Raw genomic sequence first — 19,367 nt, 5'->3', positions numbered from 1 at the left:
TTTCTTGACCGCGCCGAACCTCTCAGGGGCCACTCCTCAAAGGCGCTCCCCAGTAACGAAACCTCTGAAACTCACCACTTAAGCAAAGAGGCCACTGTCTCCATGATCTGCTCCATGAGCTGGTGGGCCCTGCAGGAGGAAGGAGGGGCGGGGTGTCTGGACTGTTGTGCCTAAAGATCGAACAACCGCTGCAAGAACAAAAGGGAGTTTATTGCAGGCTCGAGGCTGGGCCCACGACACGCACCGATGCGGCGGATATCGACAGCCCTGGCCTCAGGGAATGGGGATTTTTTTACAACCAGTTTCAAAAAATTAAATCGTGCTGGCCGTCACTCATTGGCTTCAAGGATGCATTCTCCAAATTTGGCGCTCGCGTGCGCGGATATAGCCTTAAGCCAATTGCTCGGGTAGAGATGCGGTCCTATTTTCGGCTAGGCCGCCCTCATTGGCGGCGGGGGATGGTCTGACTCTGCCACTACTGGCCACCTGAGATAGGGCGAGGGTGGGGTGAGGGTCAAAACTGTGGAAACTATCTCTGGAATGCAGTTTGTCATGAACGCTGTTAGGAGTTGGGGTCTCAACTCCAGTCCGAGGTTCCCAAAAACCACACGGAGCCAGAGATGCAAAAGCAAAAGGCTTTATGGCTAGCTTACCCGAGGGCCCAGCTCTGCCTGCAGCTCTGACACAGCAGGCTCACCAGAGAGAGGGACCCCCTCCCAGAGCAACCAGCTGTTTTTGTGCTTTGTTGACAGGATGTGGGGACTTTTCACACCTAGGGCAGGGCCCACCCTGATTGCTAGGTTTCCTTTCTCCTTATGTTGTGGTTTCTGCCCAGAAACGAACCTAGCTGTGCCCTTTTGAGATGGCAGTAATTTCTCAAAATGGCTGCAGTAGCCTTGCAGCGGTTGTCCTTGATCTCTTGGGGAACGCGTTGTTCGATCTTTAGACACAACAGGACTCTGGAGTCCTGGAGGGTCAGGGGGGTGGGGAGCTGCCCATGGTCCCAGAGGAAGGCCAAGCTGGGGTGGGGGGCACTGGACTTCTGGGGGCCTGAGAGATAAAGTGACCGGGAACAGGACACTGAGTCCCTGATGGAGAAGGAGGCAGGGAGGCCCAGCCTGTGTCCTACACTCTTCCGGGGGAGGGGACTGGGCAACACTTAAGGGGTGCAGACCTCTGGCCTGAGGGGCAGAGAGGAGAGCTGCCCCTCCCCCCAGGGCCGAGGCAGGAAGTGGGCCTGTCCAGGGAGGTCTGGATTCAGGGGTCTCCAGGTGCTTGTGGGGTCCGAGAGCCCCCCGCAGGAAGAGATCGGGGTGCGGAAATCAGAGAGCCAGGGACCCCCGGGGAAGAAGGGGCTGGGGCTGGCGGCGCCCCATCAGGGAGCTCCTGCCAGGGAGTGCTCCCATATCTCACGCTAGAGCCCGCAGGGGGCACGTCCCGGGGGTCGCGGGGGTCACCCTCCTCCCTCCCACCCGTCCAGGCTCACCTCTGGGGAACCGGTTCGGCTGCTGCTCTCTCCACTGACTCTGTCCTTCAAGACTGAGGTCTCGCCTTTATCCCCTCGCTTGACTGGCCAAAGGCTCTACCAACTGCTGCCAAATAAATTAGCCAGCTTCGGGCCAGCAGCCCAGCACCCCGCCCTGCCTGTGGCCTGTGCAACACGCCCTAGAGAACTTCCGCTCCTGCAGGCAGCCACAGGTGGGGTTGCGTTGTCTCCAAGGCAGGACCTCTGAGCGCCTGTCAGAGACCCCCCACGGCTCAGCAAGGGCATTCACTGAGGCAGCATGTTTCAGACGCCTAAATCCCGGGGGTCTGTGTGAACAACAGGAATATGAAGTTCAAAAAGTCGCAAAATCCACGGTGCTAGATTGGCAGCGTGTGGAACTTTGGGGCCCCAAGAAGGGCTGCCAGGTTGTCCCAACTGTGCTTGATCTGTGTGGTGATTGTTTGAGTGCACACATATTTTAAAATCTGTTCAGGGTCTCCCTGGTGGGGCAGGGGTTAAAGTCTCAGCACAATCAAGCCATCACCAGCCACTGCTGCACAAGTTTGATCCCTGGCCAGGGAGCTGACCCACATGGCGCAGCAGACCTCTCCTGTCTCCCCGCTGCTCCCCTCAGCAGTGGATTTCACTACATCTGCCTGTTCTGCTCCCCACTTTGTCTCTGGTGAATCCTCTCACCACCCCCCCACATCTCTGGCTTACATCCCAGTTCTTGTATGCATAAATAATGAATCTTTAAATGAATCAATAAAATGAATCTTTTTTAAAAAAAAATAGAAATTAATTACCAAGCTGGAAGAGGAAGAACCTTTGTAAACAGAGAAAGGGCCGTGAAAGGGGGAATTAAGTGATGTTGAGGAGATCAGCTAAGATTCCCAGAGACAAAGGGCCCTGAAGGCTGACCTAGGAAGGTTTTGGGTGAAGGACAATAGGAAGAATTGCGGGTTTCCCAATCTGCCTTGGGGTGTGAAAAATGAACCCATCTGGGCCTCCCTGGTGGCCCAAGGGGCTAAGTACCGCACCATGAAGCAACCCGCAGCCTCTGCAGCAGGAGTGCGATGCACCATGTGGGTCAGCTTCTAGGCTGAAGATCAAACTCATGTTCCAACTCATGTTGCAGTGGCTGGCCATAGCTTCACGGTGCTGAGACTTAACCCCTTGTGCCGCTGGGGCGCCCAAAGTAAGAAGTCTTTCTGCCTGACTGTGTTCAAACTGGAACATTCACTTTCTTCCTGCCTTTGGACTTCAATCCAAACCTGGCTCTTTGTGGTCTCAAGTCTGCCAGTCTGCTGATGAGAACTTTACCCTCAGTTTGCAGAGTTGACTTTAACTGGCTGGCCACGCACCTACATAGAGCTCCCTTCAATTACTTGCAAGTTGAGTGGGGCTGACTTTGTAACAGGGTGGTCCCCAGGAAAGGGGGAGGTTCCCTGCCCCTCCCAAGGGAGGGTGGAGCTGAGCAGGAAGAGGAGAAGCTGGAGAAGAGACTGAGGAAGGAAGGAAGCAGGATGGAGCCAGGAGACCTGGAGGAGGCGCATGGAGCCTAGAGATACGTAAAGAAACTGCGCTTGTCTTTTGGTCGTGGACTGGGTGACACAGATGTGGGTGAGACCTGTGGGGAGGTGACCATGGCAGCTTTTATCTTGATGTTGATTTTGCTCTTTTCCTTCCGGGCTTGTCCGGTTGTTTGTGACCCTTTTCTGTGGGTCCCCACTGGAAGATGCTCTAGACTTGTAGCAGGCTTTGGGGCCTTGTTCTGGGCCGATCCCATATGGATGGACTTTTACCCACGAGGGGACGGGTAACTTTGGGTGCTTCATTTAGAAACTAGACTCTTTGCCTTTCCTGTATTGTTTCCTAGTTTTATTAAAGTTCCTTCCCATTAAAGTCTCATGTTTTGTGTTGATGCGGCGGATGGCAGAACCCATTTAGAATAGGCAGGTTTGCGGGGTTTGGGCTGCCCCTCTCCCTGTCCTATAACAACTTCACAACCACACTAAGAGAGCGGCAGATGACCCCGACGGTAACTATCCTACATTGGAACTCTTGTGAAGGCACGTCCCATCTTTGCTGTTGAAATGACTGTACTGTAGATCTGGAGCTTCTGGAGGCCGATGCAGAGAAGACCTCGCCTCAAAGCAGAGGGCCATCACCTAACAATTGTTGAGAAGCTACTGTGTGCTAGAAGGTATTCACACACCACACCCATTTATTCTTCATCAGAAGAGGGTCGCGCTGGTATGTCTCCTTTACTGAGGAGGCAAAGGCAGAGAGAAACTGGGGGAGAGAGAGGTTAGGGACACCTCCTACCCACGCTCCAGGCCCTGCTGAGGTCACACAGGTTGTGACAGGCAAGCCACGGATCTTCCCCAGTTGCTTCCTCTGCGAACATGTGAGAAATGTGACTCTGACCCCACCTTCATCTTCTTCCCCACATCCTTCCACCAAATTTATTCTCCTTTGATAGTTGGCTCTCATCAGCTCCCAACAAACCACCACTGACTGGCAAGATCTCTGTGCAAACTATGTCTTTATTTATTCAGGACATGCATCAGCGCTTGTCTTGGGGGAAGGTGACCCCAATGGCCTTCCTTGCCTCCTCAAGGATGGTAGCCAGGAGCTCACTTTCCGCCAGAGGAATCACCGGACTTTCCTTCAGGCCTGGGGGAGAGTGCCATTAGGGTGACTCCTACTCAACCCCCAGAGGGCCCCCCAAAAAAGAACTACAATTCCCAGAATCCCATGAGGAACAATAATATAAGGTTCAGGCAGAAGGATGCCCCAGGGGGTCCTGGGAGTTGTAGTTCTAAACAGCTATGTGCATTACTGAGGCTTTGCCTTTGGGCCCTCCCACTCCTGTCCCCCACATTCCAAATCCCTACCTTTGCGCAGGCACTCCCGGACATGCTGCGCCTCGTAAGTCATGCCCGGTCCATTTGTAAAGTTGAACTCCTTGTTTGGGGCTGGGGGCAGCGAAAACTCCTTATGCTCTCCATTTACCACCAACTCTGTCGGGCACCAGCAGGGGTCCAGGACCTGGGGCAGATAACAGGTGTTCCTACTGCCCCTACCAGTAGGGCTACTGAGTGATATACAGGGACCCCCTCATGCCTGGTGGTTAAGAGCTGATGCCCTCCCCCTTTCTGGTTGCTGGGGGTATGTTCCTTGGCAGTCCAGATGCCACAGGAGAAGCCTGCCTGTCACCCCAGATGGCAAAGCCCTAGTGGAGGCCTAGACCTAGTAGAGAAGTCTCGGTCTATCCCCTGTCAGGTGAAGCTTCCATGGACCCCTCCACGGTACTGGGGTAACACAGTTACCATGTGAATCTTTGCAAGGAGACTCAACCCAGCACCTTCTTGGCCACTAGGAATCTTTTCTCCTCAAGTCCCATCGCTCCAGAAGCCTATGTTATTCCCATACCCATGTCTAGACCAAATGGAAATGCAGAGAAGTAGTGGACACAGGTCTGGGGTAGGTTCCAAATGATTCAGCTCAGAATAGGATTTCTTTCTAGCAACAGGGCCCCAGAAGTCTAGTGAAGTCAACCTTTGGTTATGCCCAGATTCTGTGCCAGAAGCAATCACAAAGGTCACACTGCTCTCTCACACTGGCTTCTCCTCAGGCCTAAGGATTTTTGACAGACCACATGCCCACCCTTGGGAAGGTCCAAGTCCCACCACACGGCCTGGCGACTGAAGATGGAGCCCTTAGCAATGACGTGGGGAAAGGCTGAATCTCCAGCGCTAGCAGCTCCTGTTATTAGGGCTGCGCTTCCCGAATTTGGGCCCATCCCAGCTTGGCTGGTCATGCCTTACCTTGGCATAGCCCTTGGTACCGCTCACATAGGCCGTATTGGAGAGCTCAGCTGTGATGCTGCAGGTGAAGCTTCCGTGGACCCCTCCGGGGTACTGGAGTAACACAGTCACTGTGTCGTCCACACCTGGGAGAAGGCAGGGAACAGGTCTGGCCTCAAATCTGGTCTGTGGGTCCTTGGGCAAGAGACCTCACTTGATACAGCTGAGTGAAAGGCAGCACATCACAGGATGCTGTCTGTCCCAAATGCCCAGGATTTGGCAGATCCAAGGAGCCAGGAAGTAAATGAGTAGTCACACAAGGGCTCAGGGCTGGGAGGGGAGGGTTGGATGTACAGTGGATTTTTTGTGTATCTTTTTTTTAGAGTAACAAAAATATTTTTACATTGATGATGGTGATGGTTACACAACTCTGTGACCATACGAAAGCCTTGGAATGAAACACTTAAATGAAACAATTATATAGTATGTTGTTGGAGACCCCTAAGGCGTGAAGTGCCAGGACAAGGAGACTGACAAGGTTATGACTGGCTGACCGGTCAACACCGGCTGGAAGACCAGCCCGTGTCCAGACCACGATGTCCTTTCTTGTGTTAGCAGAGTGAAGCCCAAGAGAAAGGCCAGAGTAGAAAGGGAGTAGATTATACCTGGTAATGCACAACCTTGGCGGTGAACATGCACCCAGACCAGGCTAAATACTAGGAGAGTGATTTATTGTCTAGTAACTAACAAGGATGGGAGGGGAGCGGTATGTATCAATAAAAATGAGTTGCACCGGGCACTCAGGATGTTTGAGCTCGGGATAAGAAGCCTTGTGTCCCCTGGGTTCCGCTTCTCTTAAACTCTATTTTGTGTCTGTCAGTTCTGTATTTCCAGGTTCTTTGGGGTTCCCCTCTCAACCCTGTTCACTGGAGCTGTCTCCAGCAGGACGTGATGTGGAAAGTCCCTGCAGCTGTTTAACCTGATCCTCATGGGCTAGGAGGCTTATTCCCAGCTTAGTGCTCCCAGGAAGAAGGGAGCACTTCCATGGCCATTGGTACTCCAGGACAGACCATACCCGTTTCATGGCGCCTTCCCACAGCTGTAATCTTCTCTGGCTTCTGTCCACCAAAGACCATGGAGATGAACTGGATGCAGTAGATGCCGATGTCCAGCAGGCCACCGCCAGCCTGGGCCCAGTCTACAGCTCGGGGTACATGGGTAAGGTCCTTCCCAAATTCTGCCCGAGCCACCCGAAGGTCCCCCAGAGTACCCTGGGCCAGAACAGACCTCAGAGTCTCTAGGGCAGGAAAGAAGCGGGTCCAGATGGCCTGCAGAGGGGAGAGAGATGAGGAGGGGAAGGAATGGGTGAGGGCCCAGGAGTTAAGCAATCATTTCCCCCAATCTTGAGAGGTACCTGTTGGTCAACAGTCTCCAAACAAGAACCTCCTTCTTTTTTTTTTCAAATATTTAATTATTTTTATACAAGAGCTGGGGTACAGGCCAGAGGTGCGGGAGGGTGAGAGGATTCACCAGAGACAGCAGGGAGCAGAACAGGCAGATAATCGAAATACACTGCTGAGGGGAGCAGTGGGTGTGACAGGAGAGGTCTGCCAGGCCATGTGGGTATCTCCCTGGCTGGCCAGGAATTGAACCCTCACTGTAGAGGCTGTGGACAGCTTCACAGCACTGCGCTCAACCCACTGTGCCACCAGGGAGGCCAAGACCCCCCCTTCTTTCCACAGTCCACTAGTCTCTAAGGTATGACCTTCCTGCCTCTGATTCTCTGCTCTGCCCCCCTCTCCACTCTCATGGCCCCAAACTTCAGTCTTCTCCTTTGCCTCTGGATCAATGCCCTAGTCTCCCAATGTGATGGTAAGTTGGCATCCTTACCAAATTCCCCATGTTGAGATTCTCCAGTGTATTTGGAGATGGGGATTTTTAAAAAATTATTCCTTTATTGTATTTCCTCTTTATAAATTATTCCTCTATTGTGAATTATTATTGTAATAATTAAAAAATCATTCCTTTATTTATCTTACCATAAATAAAATAAAATTTTATTTTATTTATTTTGCATAGAAGAACTGGGGTTTAGGCCAGAGGTGTTGGGGGGTGAGAGGATTCACCAGAGACAGAGCAGGGAGCAGAACAGGTGGACTGACTGAAATACACTGCTGAGGGGAGCAGCAGGCAAGACAGGAAAGGTCTGCTGCTGTGTCATGTGAGTGATCTCCTTGGTGGGGGATTGAACTCATGCTGCAGTGGCTGCCAATAGCTTCATAGTGCTGAGACTTATCCCCTGTGTCACCACAGAGGCCCCCGAGATGTGGATTTTAAAGAGGTAGCACAAGGGGTTAAGCATGGCACTGTGAAGCTATCCACAACCTCTGCATCACGAGATCAATCCCTGGCCAGGGAGCTACCCACAAGGTGCAGCAGATTTCTCCTGAATCACCTACTGCTCCCCTCAGCAGTGTATTTCAGTCAATCTGCCTGTTCTGCTCCCCACTCTGTCTCTGGTGAATCCTCTTATCCCCTGCACCTCTGGCCTGTACCCCTGCTCTTGTATGCATAAATAAATAAATCTTTAAAAAAAAAATAAAGAGATAATTAAGTTAAAACAAGGTATTGGAGTGGATCTTAATGCAGTAAGATTATAGTTTCCTTAGAAGAGGAAATTAGGAGACAGGCATATAGAGGGGGAAGGCCACGTGAAAACACAGGGAGAAGTCAGCCATCAATAAGCCATGCAGAGGCCTCAAAAGTCACCCTGCTTACGCACTGATCTCAAACTCGTGGCCTCTAGAAGTGTAGGAAAGAAGTCTCTGTTGTGTAAGTCACCCAGTCTGTGGTGGTACTTTTTTTTTTAAAGATTTATTTATTTATTTATACAAGCACTGGGTACAGTGAGAAGTGTGGGAGGGTGAGAGAATTCACCAGAGCCAGAGCGGGGAACAGAACAGGCAGACTGATGAAATTCACTGCTGAGGGGCGCAGCGGGCGTGGCAGGAGAGGTCTGTGCACCATGTGGGACCCTTGCCGATGGCCAGGGATCGAACCGGCACTGCAGAGGCTGTGGGCAGCTTTGCAGCCCAGCACTCAACCACTGCGCCACCGGGGTACAGGCCAGATGCACAGGAGGGTGAGAGGATTCACCAGAGACAAAGCGGGGAGCAGAACAGGCAGACTGAGTGAAATACACTGCTAAGGGGAGCAGCCGGGAGACAGGAGAGGTCTGCTGCGCCATGTGGGATTCTCCAGCTGGCCGGGATCGAACCAGCGCTGCAGAGGCTGCAGACAGCTTCACAGCACTGGGCTCAACCGCCTGCGCCACCAGGGGAGGCCCCTGGCGACCATTATAATCAACTGGCAAAATATCAAATGTCAAAAGTAGCCAAGTCAGGGCCTCCCTGGTGGCGCAGCGGTTGAGCGCTGGGTTGCGAGGCTGCCCGCAGCCTCTGCAGCGCCAGTTCGATCCCCGGCCACCAGCGAGGGTCCCACAAAAAAAAAAAAAAAAAAAAAATACCAACACAAAAAAAAAACAAAAGTAGCCAAGTCTGATAAAGGCTTTTGCTTGATGTTGGGGGTTGTTAGGGGTTCCTGGGTCCCTCTGACCTCTATCCCTGGAAATCCACCCAAAGTAAGCCCACTGCCATTCTGTGCCACTTTCCCTGTCCCGGCTGTCCGGCGGCCACGTTAGCGAAGGGCCAAGCGCAGTGGCTTTTGCCCCAGCAGATGGCACGGCCTAGGGCACCGCTCGCCCAGGCAAACTCGCCAACCACCATTCATTCCGCGGTCCTCGGGCAGCCACGGCTGGTAATGGCCAGAAGCGCCGCACTGGCTCCTGGAAGCTCCTGGAAGCCCCGGTCGCCCTCACCTCCATGAGGAAGACGCCGCGGGACCGCGCCTCGGCCACCATTTCGCGCACTTCGGCGGCGTTCACGCCCAGGGGCTTCTCGCACAGGACGGCCTTCCCCGCGGCCAGACACAGCAACACCGCGGCCTTGTGCTGGGGGTGCTGGGTGCCGACGTAGACCACCTCTGAGAGGAGGACGGCGGCAAGAGGTCAGCGGCGTCGCCCCGGCGACTGAAGAACTGGGGTCCCCCAAGAAGCGGGCCAGCTCCGGTCCCCCCCGACGGTCTCCCGCGAGTTAGGAGCCAACCACTCTCTGCCCTTGCTCTGTTTCTTCAGGTTATTGCCGGCCCCGCGAAGCTATCACATGAAATGATTTCCGCCTCCCACGGCCACCAAGAGGGAGAGGCTGTGATTTTGTCCATTTCGCAGATGAGACTGGGATGGGCAAGCTGAGGAGCAAAACACCCACCCCGGCAGCCCGCACTCCAGAGCCTGGTTCTGGTCCACCTGCATGGTCCTGCCTCTCCATGCAGGCCAGGCAGGCCCCCCCAGGCCCGACCACAAGGCCCACTGAAGCCTGAACGGGCTCCTTCCGCTGCTTTAGAAATTCAAGCCTCGCCCTTAGCGGGGAGCCTGGCCGCTAAATTGCAAGCTCACCTTAGACAGCTCAGCTCATTAATCCCAACCACATGTTTCGCTCTGCCTCCCAACCCGCGGTTCCTTTTTTTTTTTTTAAAGATTTATTTATTTTTTTATACAAGAGCTGGGGTACAGGCCAGACTGAAATACACTGCTGAGGGGAGCAGTGGGTGTGCCAGGAGAGGTCTACCGCGCCATGTGGGTATCTCCCTGACTGGCCGGGACTCGAACCTGCGCTGCAGAGGCTGCGTACAACCTGCTGCGCTCAACCTGCTGTACTCAACCTGCTGCGCTCAACCTGCTGCGCCACCAGGGAGGCCCCCAACCCGCGGTTCTTCCAAACTCCTAAGGGTCTGCCCCCATCCCGCGGAGCCTTGCAGCTCTCGTGGGGCAGCCCGAAGACAGCGCCCCTGGAGCGTCCCCGCGGCCCTCGCCACTCACCACTCACCCACGTTCGGGTCCTTGGCCAGCTCCTCATAGGAGCCATAGGCCTTGGGGATGTCGTGCTTCCGTGCAAACGCCTTCGCCCGGCTCAGGTCGCGGGCCGCTACCGCCACCACCTGGAGGGACACCGGGGTTACACTGAGGGCCTGGGGCAGCCTTGGGAGACAGGTGGATGGAGGAGGTGATGGAGGAGGTCCAGGGATGAGAAGAGAGATCACCCCAAGACAGGAAGATGTGGTCCCGGGAGAGGAGGTGACGGGGGCTGGACACCGGGCCCTGGGAAAGGAGACTTAGGGCAAGCGATCACTAAGGTCCCCAACATCGAGACTTCTTTTCCCAGCAGCCCAGATCCAGACCCGCCGGAAGCTCCCGCAACTCCTGTTTTCAGGACAGAGAAGGCAGTGAGCAACGAGTTAGGAGGTTGTTAAGCTTTGGGGACTCAAGTCCGCGACCTTCGGCCTCTAACTCCCCCTCCTTCGGGCCCTCAACCCCCTCTTTCGGCCTCTTAACTCCCCTTCCTTCGGCCCTTCACCCCCCCTCCTTTGGAACCTAACTCCCCTCCTTCAGACCCTCAACCCCCTCCTCCTTCAGATCCTCAGCCCCCCTCCTTCAGACCCTAACTCCCCTCTTTCGGACCCTCACCCCCGCTCCTGCGGACCCGAGGCCCCCCTTCCTGCAGACCCTCACCCTCCTCCTGCGGACTCTCAGCCCCCCTCCTTCGGACCCTCACCCCGCCTCCTTCAGACCCTGACTCCCCTCCTATTGGGAGCCGCGCTACGCTACTCATGTCGTCTGACAAAAGTCCGGGCATGGGGCAGATTTCTGAAAAATCAGGAATCTCGTGAGCTGACTCCAAGGTTCTCCTCATTTGTTTATGGCTAGTTTCTACCATTGCTAAAATATGCATTTAAAAGTAAAACTGCAAATGGTGTTTGATCAATTACTAAATAACCAATTTGATGACAAATGGCACTGCACGATACAAATATTACATTTTTTATAAAATTAGTAGTTCTCTGCCAAAAGGCGGTAATTCAACATTCGGCTTTAAATTAACAAAGTGAAAAAACTGGGAACAAAAGGCTGTAAATATTTCTCGGTCAAAGTCCTTAAAGAAAATTCCTGTTAAGCCAGAAGACCCATAGCCAGCCAGCTCCTGCTAAATTTTTCCTGTTTGTTTAGGGCTAATTCCCCTGGATATAACAATTGATATGGTAGCTGTTAGAGGATGCATTTGAGAATAGTCAACAATTTTGTTACTGGTTAAGCTAATAAACATGGCAGCACCAATAATGCATTTGGAAATAGTCAATGTGACAGCTCCTGATATGTCACATACTAAACACTTCGAAAACCAAAAGCTATAACCACCCTGTCCCTGATGAAGTTATTTGTAGTTCTTTAAAACAACAACCAGCGGGCCTCCCCGGTGGCGCAGCGGTTGAGCGCTGGGTTGCAAAGCTGCTCGCGGCCTCTGCGGCGCCGGTTCGATCCCCGGCTGCTCCCCGGCCACCGGAGGAGGGTCCCGCATGGTGCGCAGACCTCTCCTGCCGCCCGCTGCTCCCCTCAGCAGTGTACTTCGGTCCTTCTGCCTGCTCTGCTCCCCGCTCTGGCTCTGGTGAATTCTCTCACCCTCCCGCGCTTCTGACTGTACCCAGTGCATGTATAAACAAAACAAACAAACAAACAAATAAATAAATAAAACATGCCTCTATTAAAAAAAAAAATCTAAAAAAAAATAAAAAATAAAAAAAAAAATAAAACAACAACCAGCAATCTCGATACAGAAACTAGGCTGACCAGATAAGTAGCGGACCTATCTTTTGTTAGACTAGGAAACTTCCTCCCTTTACTGAGAGCTGGGGGCTAGGGAAGAGTCAGTGCAGCTTGCCTGACATGAACGCCCACCAGGACCTTGGTTCCTTAATATCAAACCAATATTAAAACAATATACTATAGATGATGACTTCTTTATAATAGCCTTCTGTTTTCTGCTTTAATCATTTGGTTATATGCTAGTCTAAACTTTATAGGTTAGAAAATATCTCTTTGTCTCCCTTCCCCCAGGTAACCTTCTGCCTTTGTTTCCCTCTAGCCCATAGTTAATCGTTCACCATGGCAAACTTGGAGATGTTAGCTGCAGACACATAGGCTTTTTGCTGGTAATATAATAACTGTTGGGTTGTTTAAAGTAAATAACTACTTTGAAAACATTTGTTTAGCAACTGTGCCTTCTTTAAGACAAAAAACAGTAAGTGTCATAACCTCTGCAGGCTGGCAAACAGACCTTTGGCTGCTCTTGAAAAAACATGTGATGACTGTTATCGTCCTACCTTAATGCACATGCTTGTGCACTCACGATTTGCTCAGTATCAATAAAGGACTGCCCAGACCCTCAGCAGGACGGTGCCTGCACCCTGACCCTGGCCGAGTGTTTGCGTCTCCTCTTTCCCCCTTCCCCTTCCTTTATCATTCTCTGCAATTGCGCCCACGCCTTCCCATCCTTCAGGAGCCCCTGACACCCAGACTGCTGCGGCTGGCTCGCAACACCCTCCTGCGGACCCTCAGCCCCCTCCTGCGGACCCTCAACCCCCTCCTGCGGACCCTCACCCGCCTCCTGCGGACCCTCAGCCCCCTCCTGCGGACCCTCAGCCCCCTCCTGCGGACCCTCAGCCCCCTCCTGCGGACCCTCAGCCCCCTCCTGCGGACCCTCAGACCCTCCTGCGGACCCTCAGCCCCCTCCTGCGGACCCTCAGCCCCCCTCCTGCGGACCCTCACCCGCCTCCTGCGGACCCTCAGCCCCCTCCTGCGGACCCTCAGACCCTCCTGCGGACCCTCAGCCCCCTCCTGCGGACCCTCAGCCCCCCTCCTGCGGACCCTCACCCGCCTCCTGCGGACCCTCAGCCCCCTCCTGCGGACCCTCAGACCCTCCTGCGGACCCTCAGCCCCCTCCTGCGGACCCTCAGCCCCCTCCTGCGGACCCTCACCCGCCTCCTGCGGACCCTCAGCCCCCTCCTGCGGACCCTCAGCCCCCTCCTGCGGACCCTCAGACCCTCCTGCGGACCCTCAGCCCCCTCCTGCGGACCCTCAGACCCTCCTGCGGACCCTCAGCCCCCTCCTGCGGACCCTCAGACCCTCCTGCGGACCCTCAGCCCCTCCTGCGGACCCTCAGCCCCCTCCTGCGGACCCTCAGCCCCCTCCTGCGGACCCTCAGACCCTCCTGCGGACCCTCAGCCCCCTCCTGCGGACCCTCAGCCCCCCTCCTGCGGACCCTCACCCGCCTCCTGCGGACCCTCAGCCCCCTCCTGCGGACCCTCAGACCCTCCTGCGGACCCTCAGCCCCCTCCTGCGGACCCTCAGCCCCCTCCTGCGGACCCTCACCCGCCTCCTGCGGACCCTCAGCCCCCTCCTGCGGACCCTCAGCCCCCTCCTGCGGACCCTCAGACCCTCCTGCGGACCCTCAGCCCCCTCCTGCGGACCCTCAGCCCCCTCCTGCGGACCCTCACCCGCCTCCTGCGGACCCTCAGCCCCCTCCTGCGGACCCAGGCCCGGTCCTCGGGTCTCCTCCTCCCCAGGGCTCCGGAGGAGGGCGGACCTGATGCTCGGAGCGAGGCAGCATCCGCAGCACGGTCGTGAAGTCGCTGGAGATGAGGCCGACAGCCACGACACCCCAGCGAAGCGCCATGGCTGCAACCCGGAGTCCCGAGGCCCGGCTTCTCCCCGCGGGAATTAAAGACCCGCGCACGCTTCCGCCGGGGGGCGTGGCACCTTGCTCCGCCCCTGCCCCCTGCCCCCTCTTCTCATTGGTTGTAAGATCGACACGCCTCCCTTGTCGCTAGGCGACGGAGAAAGACTGTCATCCTCGCCTGCCCATTGGGCGGGCGCACTGTTGGCCCCGCCTTAGGGAGGCGGGCTGCCCCGAGATCGCCAACCTCGTGCCACGGGGGCGGGGCTTGCCGGCTCCTCGATTTAGTGCCTGGGGTCCAGTCTCCCCCCCTCCCCGACTGTTTTGCTCAGAAAGCCGCGCGCTCTTGGGGATTGGGGGGGGGGGGGCGCGGGGCAGGGAATAGTTTAATAGCAAAGATAATAGTCATCACTAATATTTCTATTTATGGAACTCCTGCTTTGGCCCAGGACCCCGGTTACGCGCTGCAACAAACAGCAAATTTGGCAGCTTCCAGAGGCTCTAGTTTCAGAGACTAGGCTGTCCTGCTTCAGGAGCGCCTGGGGCCAGGTGTCTGGCCTTTTCTTGGCTGTCTTGCTTTGACAAAGGCTTTCTCTCTCTGAGTCTTCTCAGACAGGAATTGAATATTTAAAATGCGCTTTAGGGTCTCCTGGTGGTGCACAGGGTTAAGCACGGCACTATGAAGCTGTCCGCAGCCTCTGCCGCACAAATTTGATCCTGGCCAGCCAGGGAGCTACCCACATGGTGCAGCAGACCTCTCCCATCTCGCCCGCTGCTCCCCTCAGCAGTGTATTTCAGTCAGTCTGCCTGTTCTGCTTCCCACTCTGTCTCTGGTAAATCTCACCCCTGCACTTCTGGCCTGTACCCCAGTTCTTGTATGCATAAATAAATAAATCTTTTTAAAAATAAAAAATAAAGTGCGCTTTAATCAGACATCGGCAATCTGGAAGATGGAGGGTTAACACCCTAAAGAAACCACCTTTACATTTCATTTCCAGCTGCCATTTTACAGTGAGCTGAACAAAGAGAGTTCAGCAGTGAGCAGGCTTCGCTGCTGCCAGGAGACTGTGATGTCCAGCCCCTGGAGTGCCTTATCGCCCTCCTGGACACCTGGCCTCAGGCTCGGCCTGGAGTGCTGAGGCTGGTCTGCAGATCACACTGCTCCAGACTGTCCCTGGGCTGGAAAACTAACTCATTGCAGACAGGCCATAAGCAATATGTGTGTGCAGATTTCCTACTGTACCAGCTTAGCGTCTCACCGGATCTCCTCCCCCTTCCTACCCCCTATCACTATCTTAGGGATAAGAAAGTTAACTGAGCTCCAGTATATAGTAAATGATTATTCTCTAAGTCATTGAACTGACCCAGGTCTAATCAATTACACATGCAACAAATTAGGCCATTTCCCTTCCCTTTAAAGTTTTTCATTAGATCCAAGTTTCATCTAGAGACCCACGGGCTCCAAGCCCATATAACCTGCTGAATAAAAATATTAATGTGTGCACTGAGAGCACAGTCGGCTGCGAGAGAAAAAAAAAGGGAATTTAAAACACGGATGCTCTTGGGATGGTTCTCCTAGAGAGACAAAAACTTAGATTCACAAACAAAAATCTGTACAGAGATGTTCAGGGCAGCATTGTCTGGATCACTCATAGCTCACAACAGCCTAAATGTCCTCTAACAAACCAGTGGATAAACCAGCTGGTATTATAATAAATACCATGAAATGTTTCTCAACAGTAATAAGGAGGGAATAGTTAATTGATGGAGCACAACTCGGATGGATCTCTAAGGCATTATGCTGAGTGAAACAAGCTAGTCTCAGAGTTGTACATTGAATGATTTCATTGATAGAACATTCTCGAAGTGAAGAAATCATAGAGGGTTGGCCACAGTAGGGTCTTGGGGGAGGATAGCATGATTAAGGGGTAATGTGAAGGAGTTTCTCTGTGGGAAGGGAACCCTTCTGTATCCTGAGAATGGCAGCAGGTACTCAAGTCTTTGTATTTGATAAAATCTCATAGACTGATATGCTCGCTGTTTTTAAAGTGTGTGTAATCTGAGGAAGTGTTGGTGAAACCTGAGTCAGGTCTGTGCCTGATTAAGGACCACAGCAACATTAGTTCCTGGCTTTGACAGAGTATAGATTTCCCTAAGATATCATCAGTTACCTAAGATACTTTCACTGGGGCAAAGGTGTTTAGGGAACAAAGGAATTCTCTATATTATACTGGCAACTTCTTAAACAATCATGGAACTTAAAGTAATGATTAGAGATTATTTGTGCATTTGTGCACCCAGAGAAATCATTTTTGCAAGATTGAGTGAAATAGAAAATGAGTGTATCTCATTATCCAGAAAGTTCTATCCTGGCAGAAGAAAGATGCCCTTGAGGAGCTCTCCAATCTGTGCCCAAGAAAACATGTATGTCAGAACATTGATGGCAGTGATGCTCAAAAAAGGGTATGGTGGAGCAATGCACAAATGAACTGGCAAATTCTCACGTGGGTCTTTTTTCCTTTAGATTTACTTATTTATGCATACAAGAACTGGGGTACCCCAGTTAAATGATCTTTATAAATAAATCTTTTTTAAAAAAGTCTTCCTGAATATTATATCACCCTCACAATAACCCTCTGAAATAGGTCCCATTTTGTAGGGGAGGAAACTGAGGCACGGGGAGGGGTCACAATCCTTGCCAGAGTCACACATCTAGAAAGTGAGGTACTGGGGTTGAAACCCAACGGCAGTGGTCTCAGAGTCCACTTGCTGAACTGTTCCACTGTATTAATTTAGTTCATAATTAAGGAAAGCACTGACCCAGGACGGGAATTCGCTCAGCAGGTCAAGCTCCCTCTGTCCCCAGGAGGCACCCCGCGGGGGTTAAGCACGTGGCAGGGAATTAACTGAGGGCAGAGAGGGAATTCAGAGGCAAGGGGTCAGCAAACAGACAAGGCATTCTTCAATGTCTTCTGGCAAGGGCTGCTTGACTGGGGCTCAGCTTCCCACACTGTGGGGCTGTACCCCAAGAAAGACACACACTTCCTCACTCCTTTGTTCTCCTTACAAGTAGACAAGGCAGATTGTGGCAAATCCAGTCTGAGCCAGGATGCCAACTGGTAGGAATTTGGGTGACAGCTTTTTGCAGGACTTGTTGGCAACATCATCTAGAGACCTTGGAGAAAGCTAAAATCGTGGTGAGAGGGGAAGGCTCTGTCCCAGTCCGTTCAAAGCCAGAAATCCCAGAAGTAACTTCCAAGATCATACCAGTCTTCTCAAAGGAACACAGGTATTTGTTGAGTACCTGATCCCTGCAAGTCTTGGGGGCACATCCGAAATGAGCTACATCTTCTCGGTCTTCATGCAGTTAGCAGTCTAGGGTGGGGCAGGAGGTAGGTAGTACGAGGAACAGTGACAGAGGGAACAGCATGAGCGAGGGCTGTGTTCTGAGAACTGAAAAAGGGTGTGGGTGAGTGTGATGCAAGATGGGGCTGGGGATGCGGGCAGGGGAGAAAGCCCTTCCATTCCACAGGGGGCTTGCAAGGGAGGCTGAAGGGTTTTCAGAAGGAGCAGCAGGGACAGAGACCTAATTTGGCAGCCTCTTTTTGTGGTGCCCATCACTGCTCTGACTCAATATTCACTCAGCCTACAGTTTTGCTCTGGACTTGGCTATGTGCTGGTGGAACCTCATGTTGCCCCCTGGCCCTCTGGTAGGGTAAACAGACACAGCCTGTCATGGGCTTACTAACGCTTGCCTCCCCCCAGAATCCGCCATCTTGTCACCAGAGCCCAAAGTAAAAGGGTCTTTGCCAACATGATTAAGTTGAGGCTTTTGAGATGGGCTGTTGGGCTCAGTGTCATTACGAATGTCTTTGCAAGACGAGATAGGTGGATCAGATCACAGAAGTGATCAAGAGATTTGAAAGAGATTAATAAGAGATTTGAAAATGCAACATTGTGGCTTGATGATGGCAGAAGGGGACACCAGCCAAGGGATGCAGGTGACTTCTAGAAGCTGGAAAAGATGAGGACACAGATTCTCCCCTAGAACCTCCAGAAAGACGCAGTTCTGCAGACACCTTGATTTGAGTCAAGCAACACCCTTTGTGCACGTGTGGCTTCCAGAAGTGTACGATGAGAAATGCGTGGTTTAAGCCATTAAGTCAGTGATAATTTTGTTGCAGTAATGACATGTGGACCCGGGGCCCCTCTGCAGTCCGTACTGAGGGCAATGCTAGGCGTCTGGGCCCTGGGGGAGGGGAGGCTCCTAGTCTATACTGCAGGCCAGCAAAGGCTGGGGAGACAGGGAGGTAGTCAAACTTCATCTTGCAAGATTTTGATGGGAGCTTTCCATAACTGGAAGGAGAGAGGATCTCTTCCACGGAAGAGGTAACTGGCTCCTTCTGGTAGCGACAGCCTGGAGCCCACAAGGGAGGGGGTGCATCGAGAGGTCAGCTGGGCCATTTGGGCCAAAAAGCTCGCCCTACAGGTGACGGGGCGTGAAGGAGGTGACGAGCAGGGTCGCAGGGTCGTGTTCAAGTGCTAGAGAAAGACCAGTGAAGTTGAGGTCACGTAGGAAGTCAACCATGTGAGAGAAGGCCAGACGGCGTGCCGGGCAGACAGCACAACATGTACTCAGTAACTCATTCCTTCAGAGTCTTTGGAGCGTAGACTCAGTTCCGGAAAGAACATTGCTCGGGGGCAGACTTTGGCTCCGGGTCTCCCGGGGTTCAAATCCCAGGCAAGTGACTTGGCTTCTGTCTTACCTACCAACCAGCCGGGGGCCTACCTCTATTTCAAATACAGAAATCGTAGGGGGACTTCAGGGAGATAAACTTGAACGCTAAGCACAACTTTGCCTCTTTTTCATAAGCATATTCGCAACTCGGAGCTAAGCAGAAGTGACTGGACTTTCTCAAGCTGCTTATGGCGTGGATGGGTTCCTCCCTGTACCAACTTCCTAGCGCACAGCTCAGGTCCTTTGTGCTTCAAAAATCTGAATGAAAAACACATCCAATGGAGACACCTGTTTATCATCCTGTTCAAAGGCCAATGTTCCCTTATTTTTAAAATAATTTCCTCTTGTAATTAAAAAAAAAAATGAATGGGGACGTTGATAGGTCAAGTGGGGCTGGGATGTCATAGAGAGCAGGTTATATACAAAGACACAGCAGCAGGGACTTGTTCCAGAGAGTGTATTTGGGTGGAATCAGAGTAGAGAGCAGGACAGGGCGCCGTGTAAGGTAAGGCCAGGTAAGGACAGGGCTGACCTTGCCAGGCCTCCCACGTGGGGCTCAGGCCAGGCCCTGATCCTGTGACAGCGTCTGCTGCAGGACCCTTCTGGAGCTGTCAGGGAGGTGAAAACAGAGCTGGCTGGAGGCCAGGGGTTGGAGGGCGTCTGGGGTCCCGGTGTCAGTGTCGATCACCTCTTTGGAGGACGCTGCT

At 53.2% G+C, this 19,367-nt stretch overlaps 1 protein-coding gene across 1 annotated transcript; it reads right to left on the bottom strand.

Annotated features, from left to right (window-relative positions):
- Window positions 1-4,055: 4,055 nt before the first annotated feature.
- On the bottom strand, window positions 4,056-13,936 carry DHDH (dihydrodiol dehydrogenase; the record flags this gene model as incomplete). The annotated part of the gene is made up of 7 exons (XM_084257399.1): window positions 13,833-13,936; window positions 10,242-10,353; window positions 9,176-9,339; window positions 6,374-6,626; window positions 5,320-5,444; window positions 4,387-4,540; window positions 4,056-4,165 (listed from the first exon to the last, which is right to left on the bottom strand). Exons 1-7 carry the CDS (start codon window positions 13,920-13,922, stop codon window positions 4,056-4,058), a joined length of 1,008 nt encoding a protein of 335 aa, XP_084113525.1. The 5' UTR covers window positions 13,923-13,936.
- Window positions 13,937-19,367: the final 5,431 nt, after the last annotated feature.

This window comes from Talpa europaea, assembly GCF_964194135.1.
Source record: "Talpa europaea genome assembly, chromosome: 16".
Taxonomy (NCBI): domain Eukaryota; kingdom Metazoa; phylum Chordata; class Mammalia; order Eulipotyphla; family Talpidae; genus Talpa; species Talpa europaea.
Note: the sequence above shows the minus strand (reverse complement) of the source record. Positions and strands in the feature narration are given on the sequence as shown.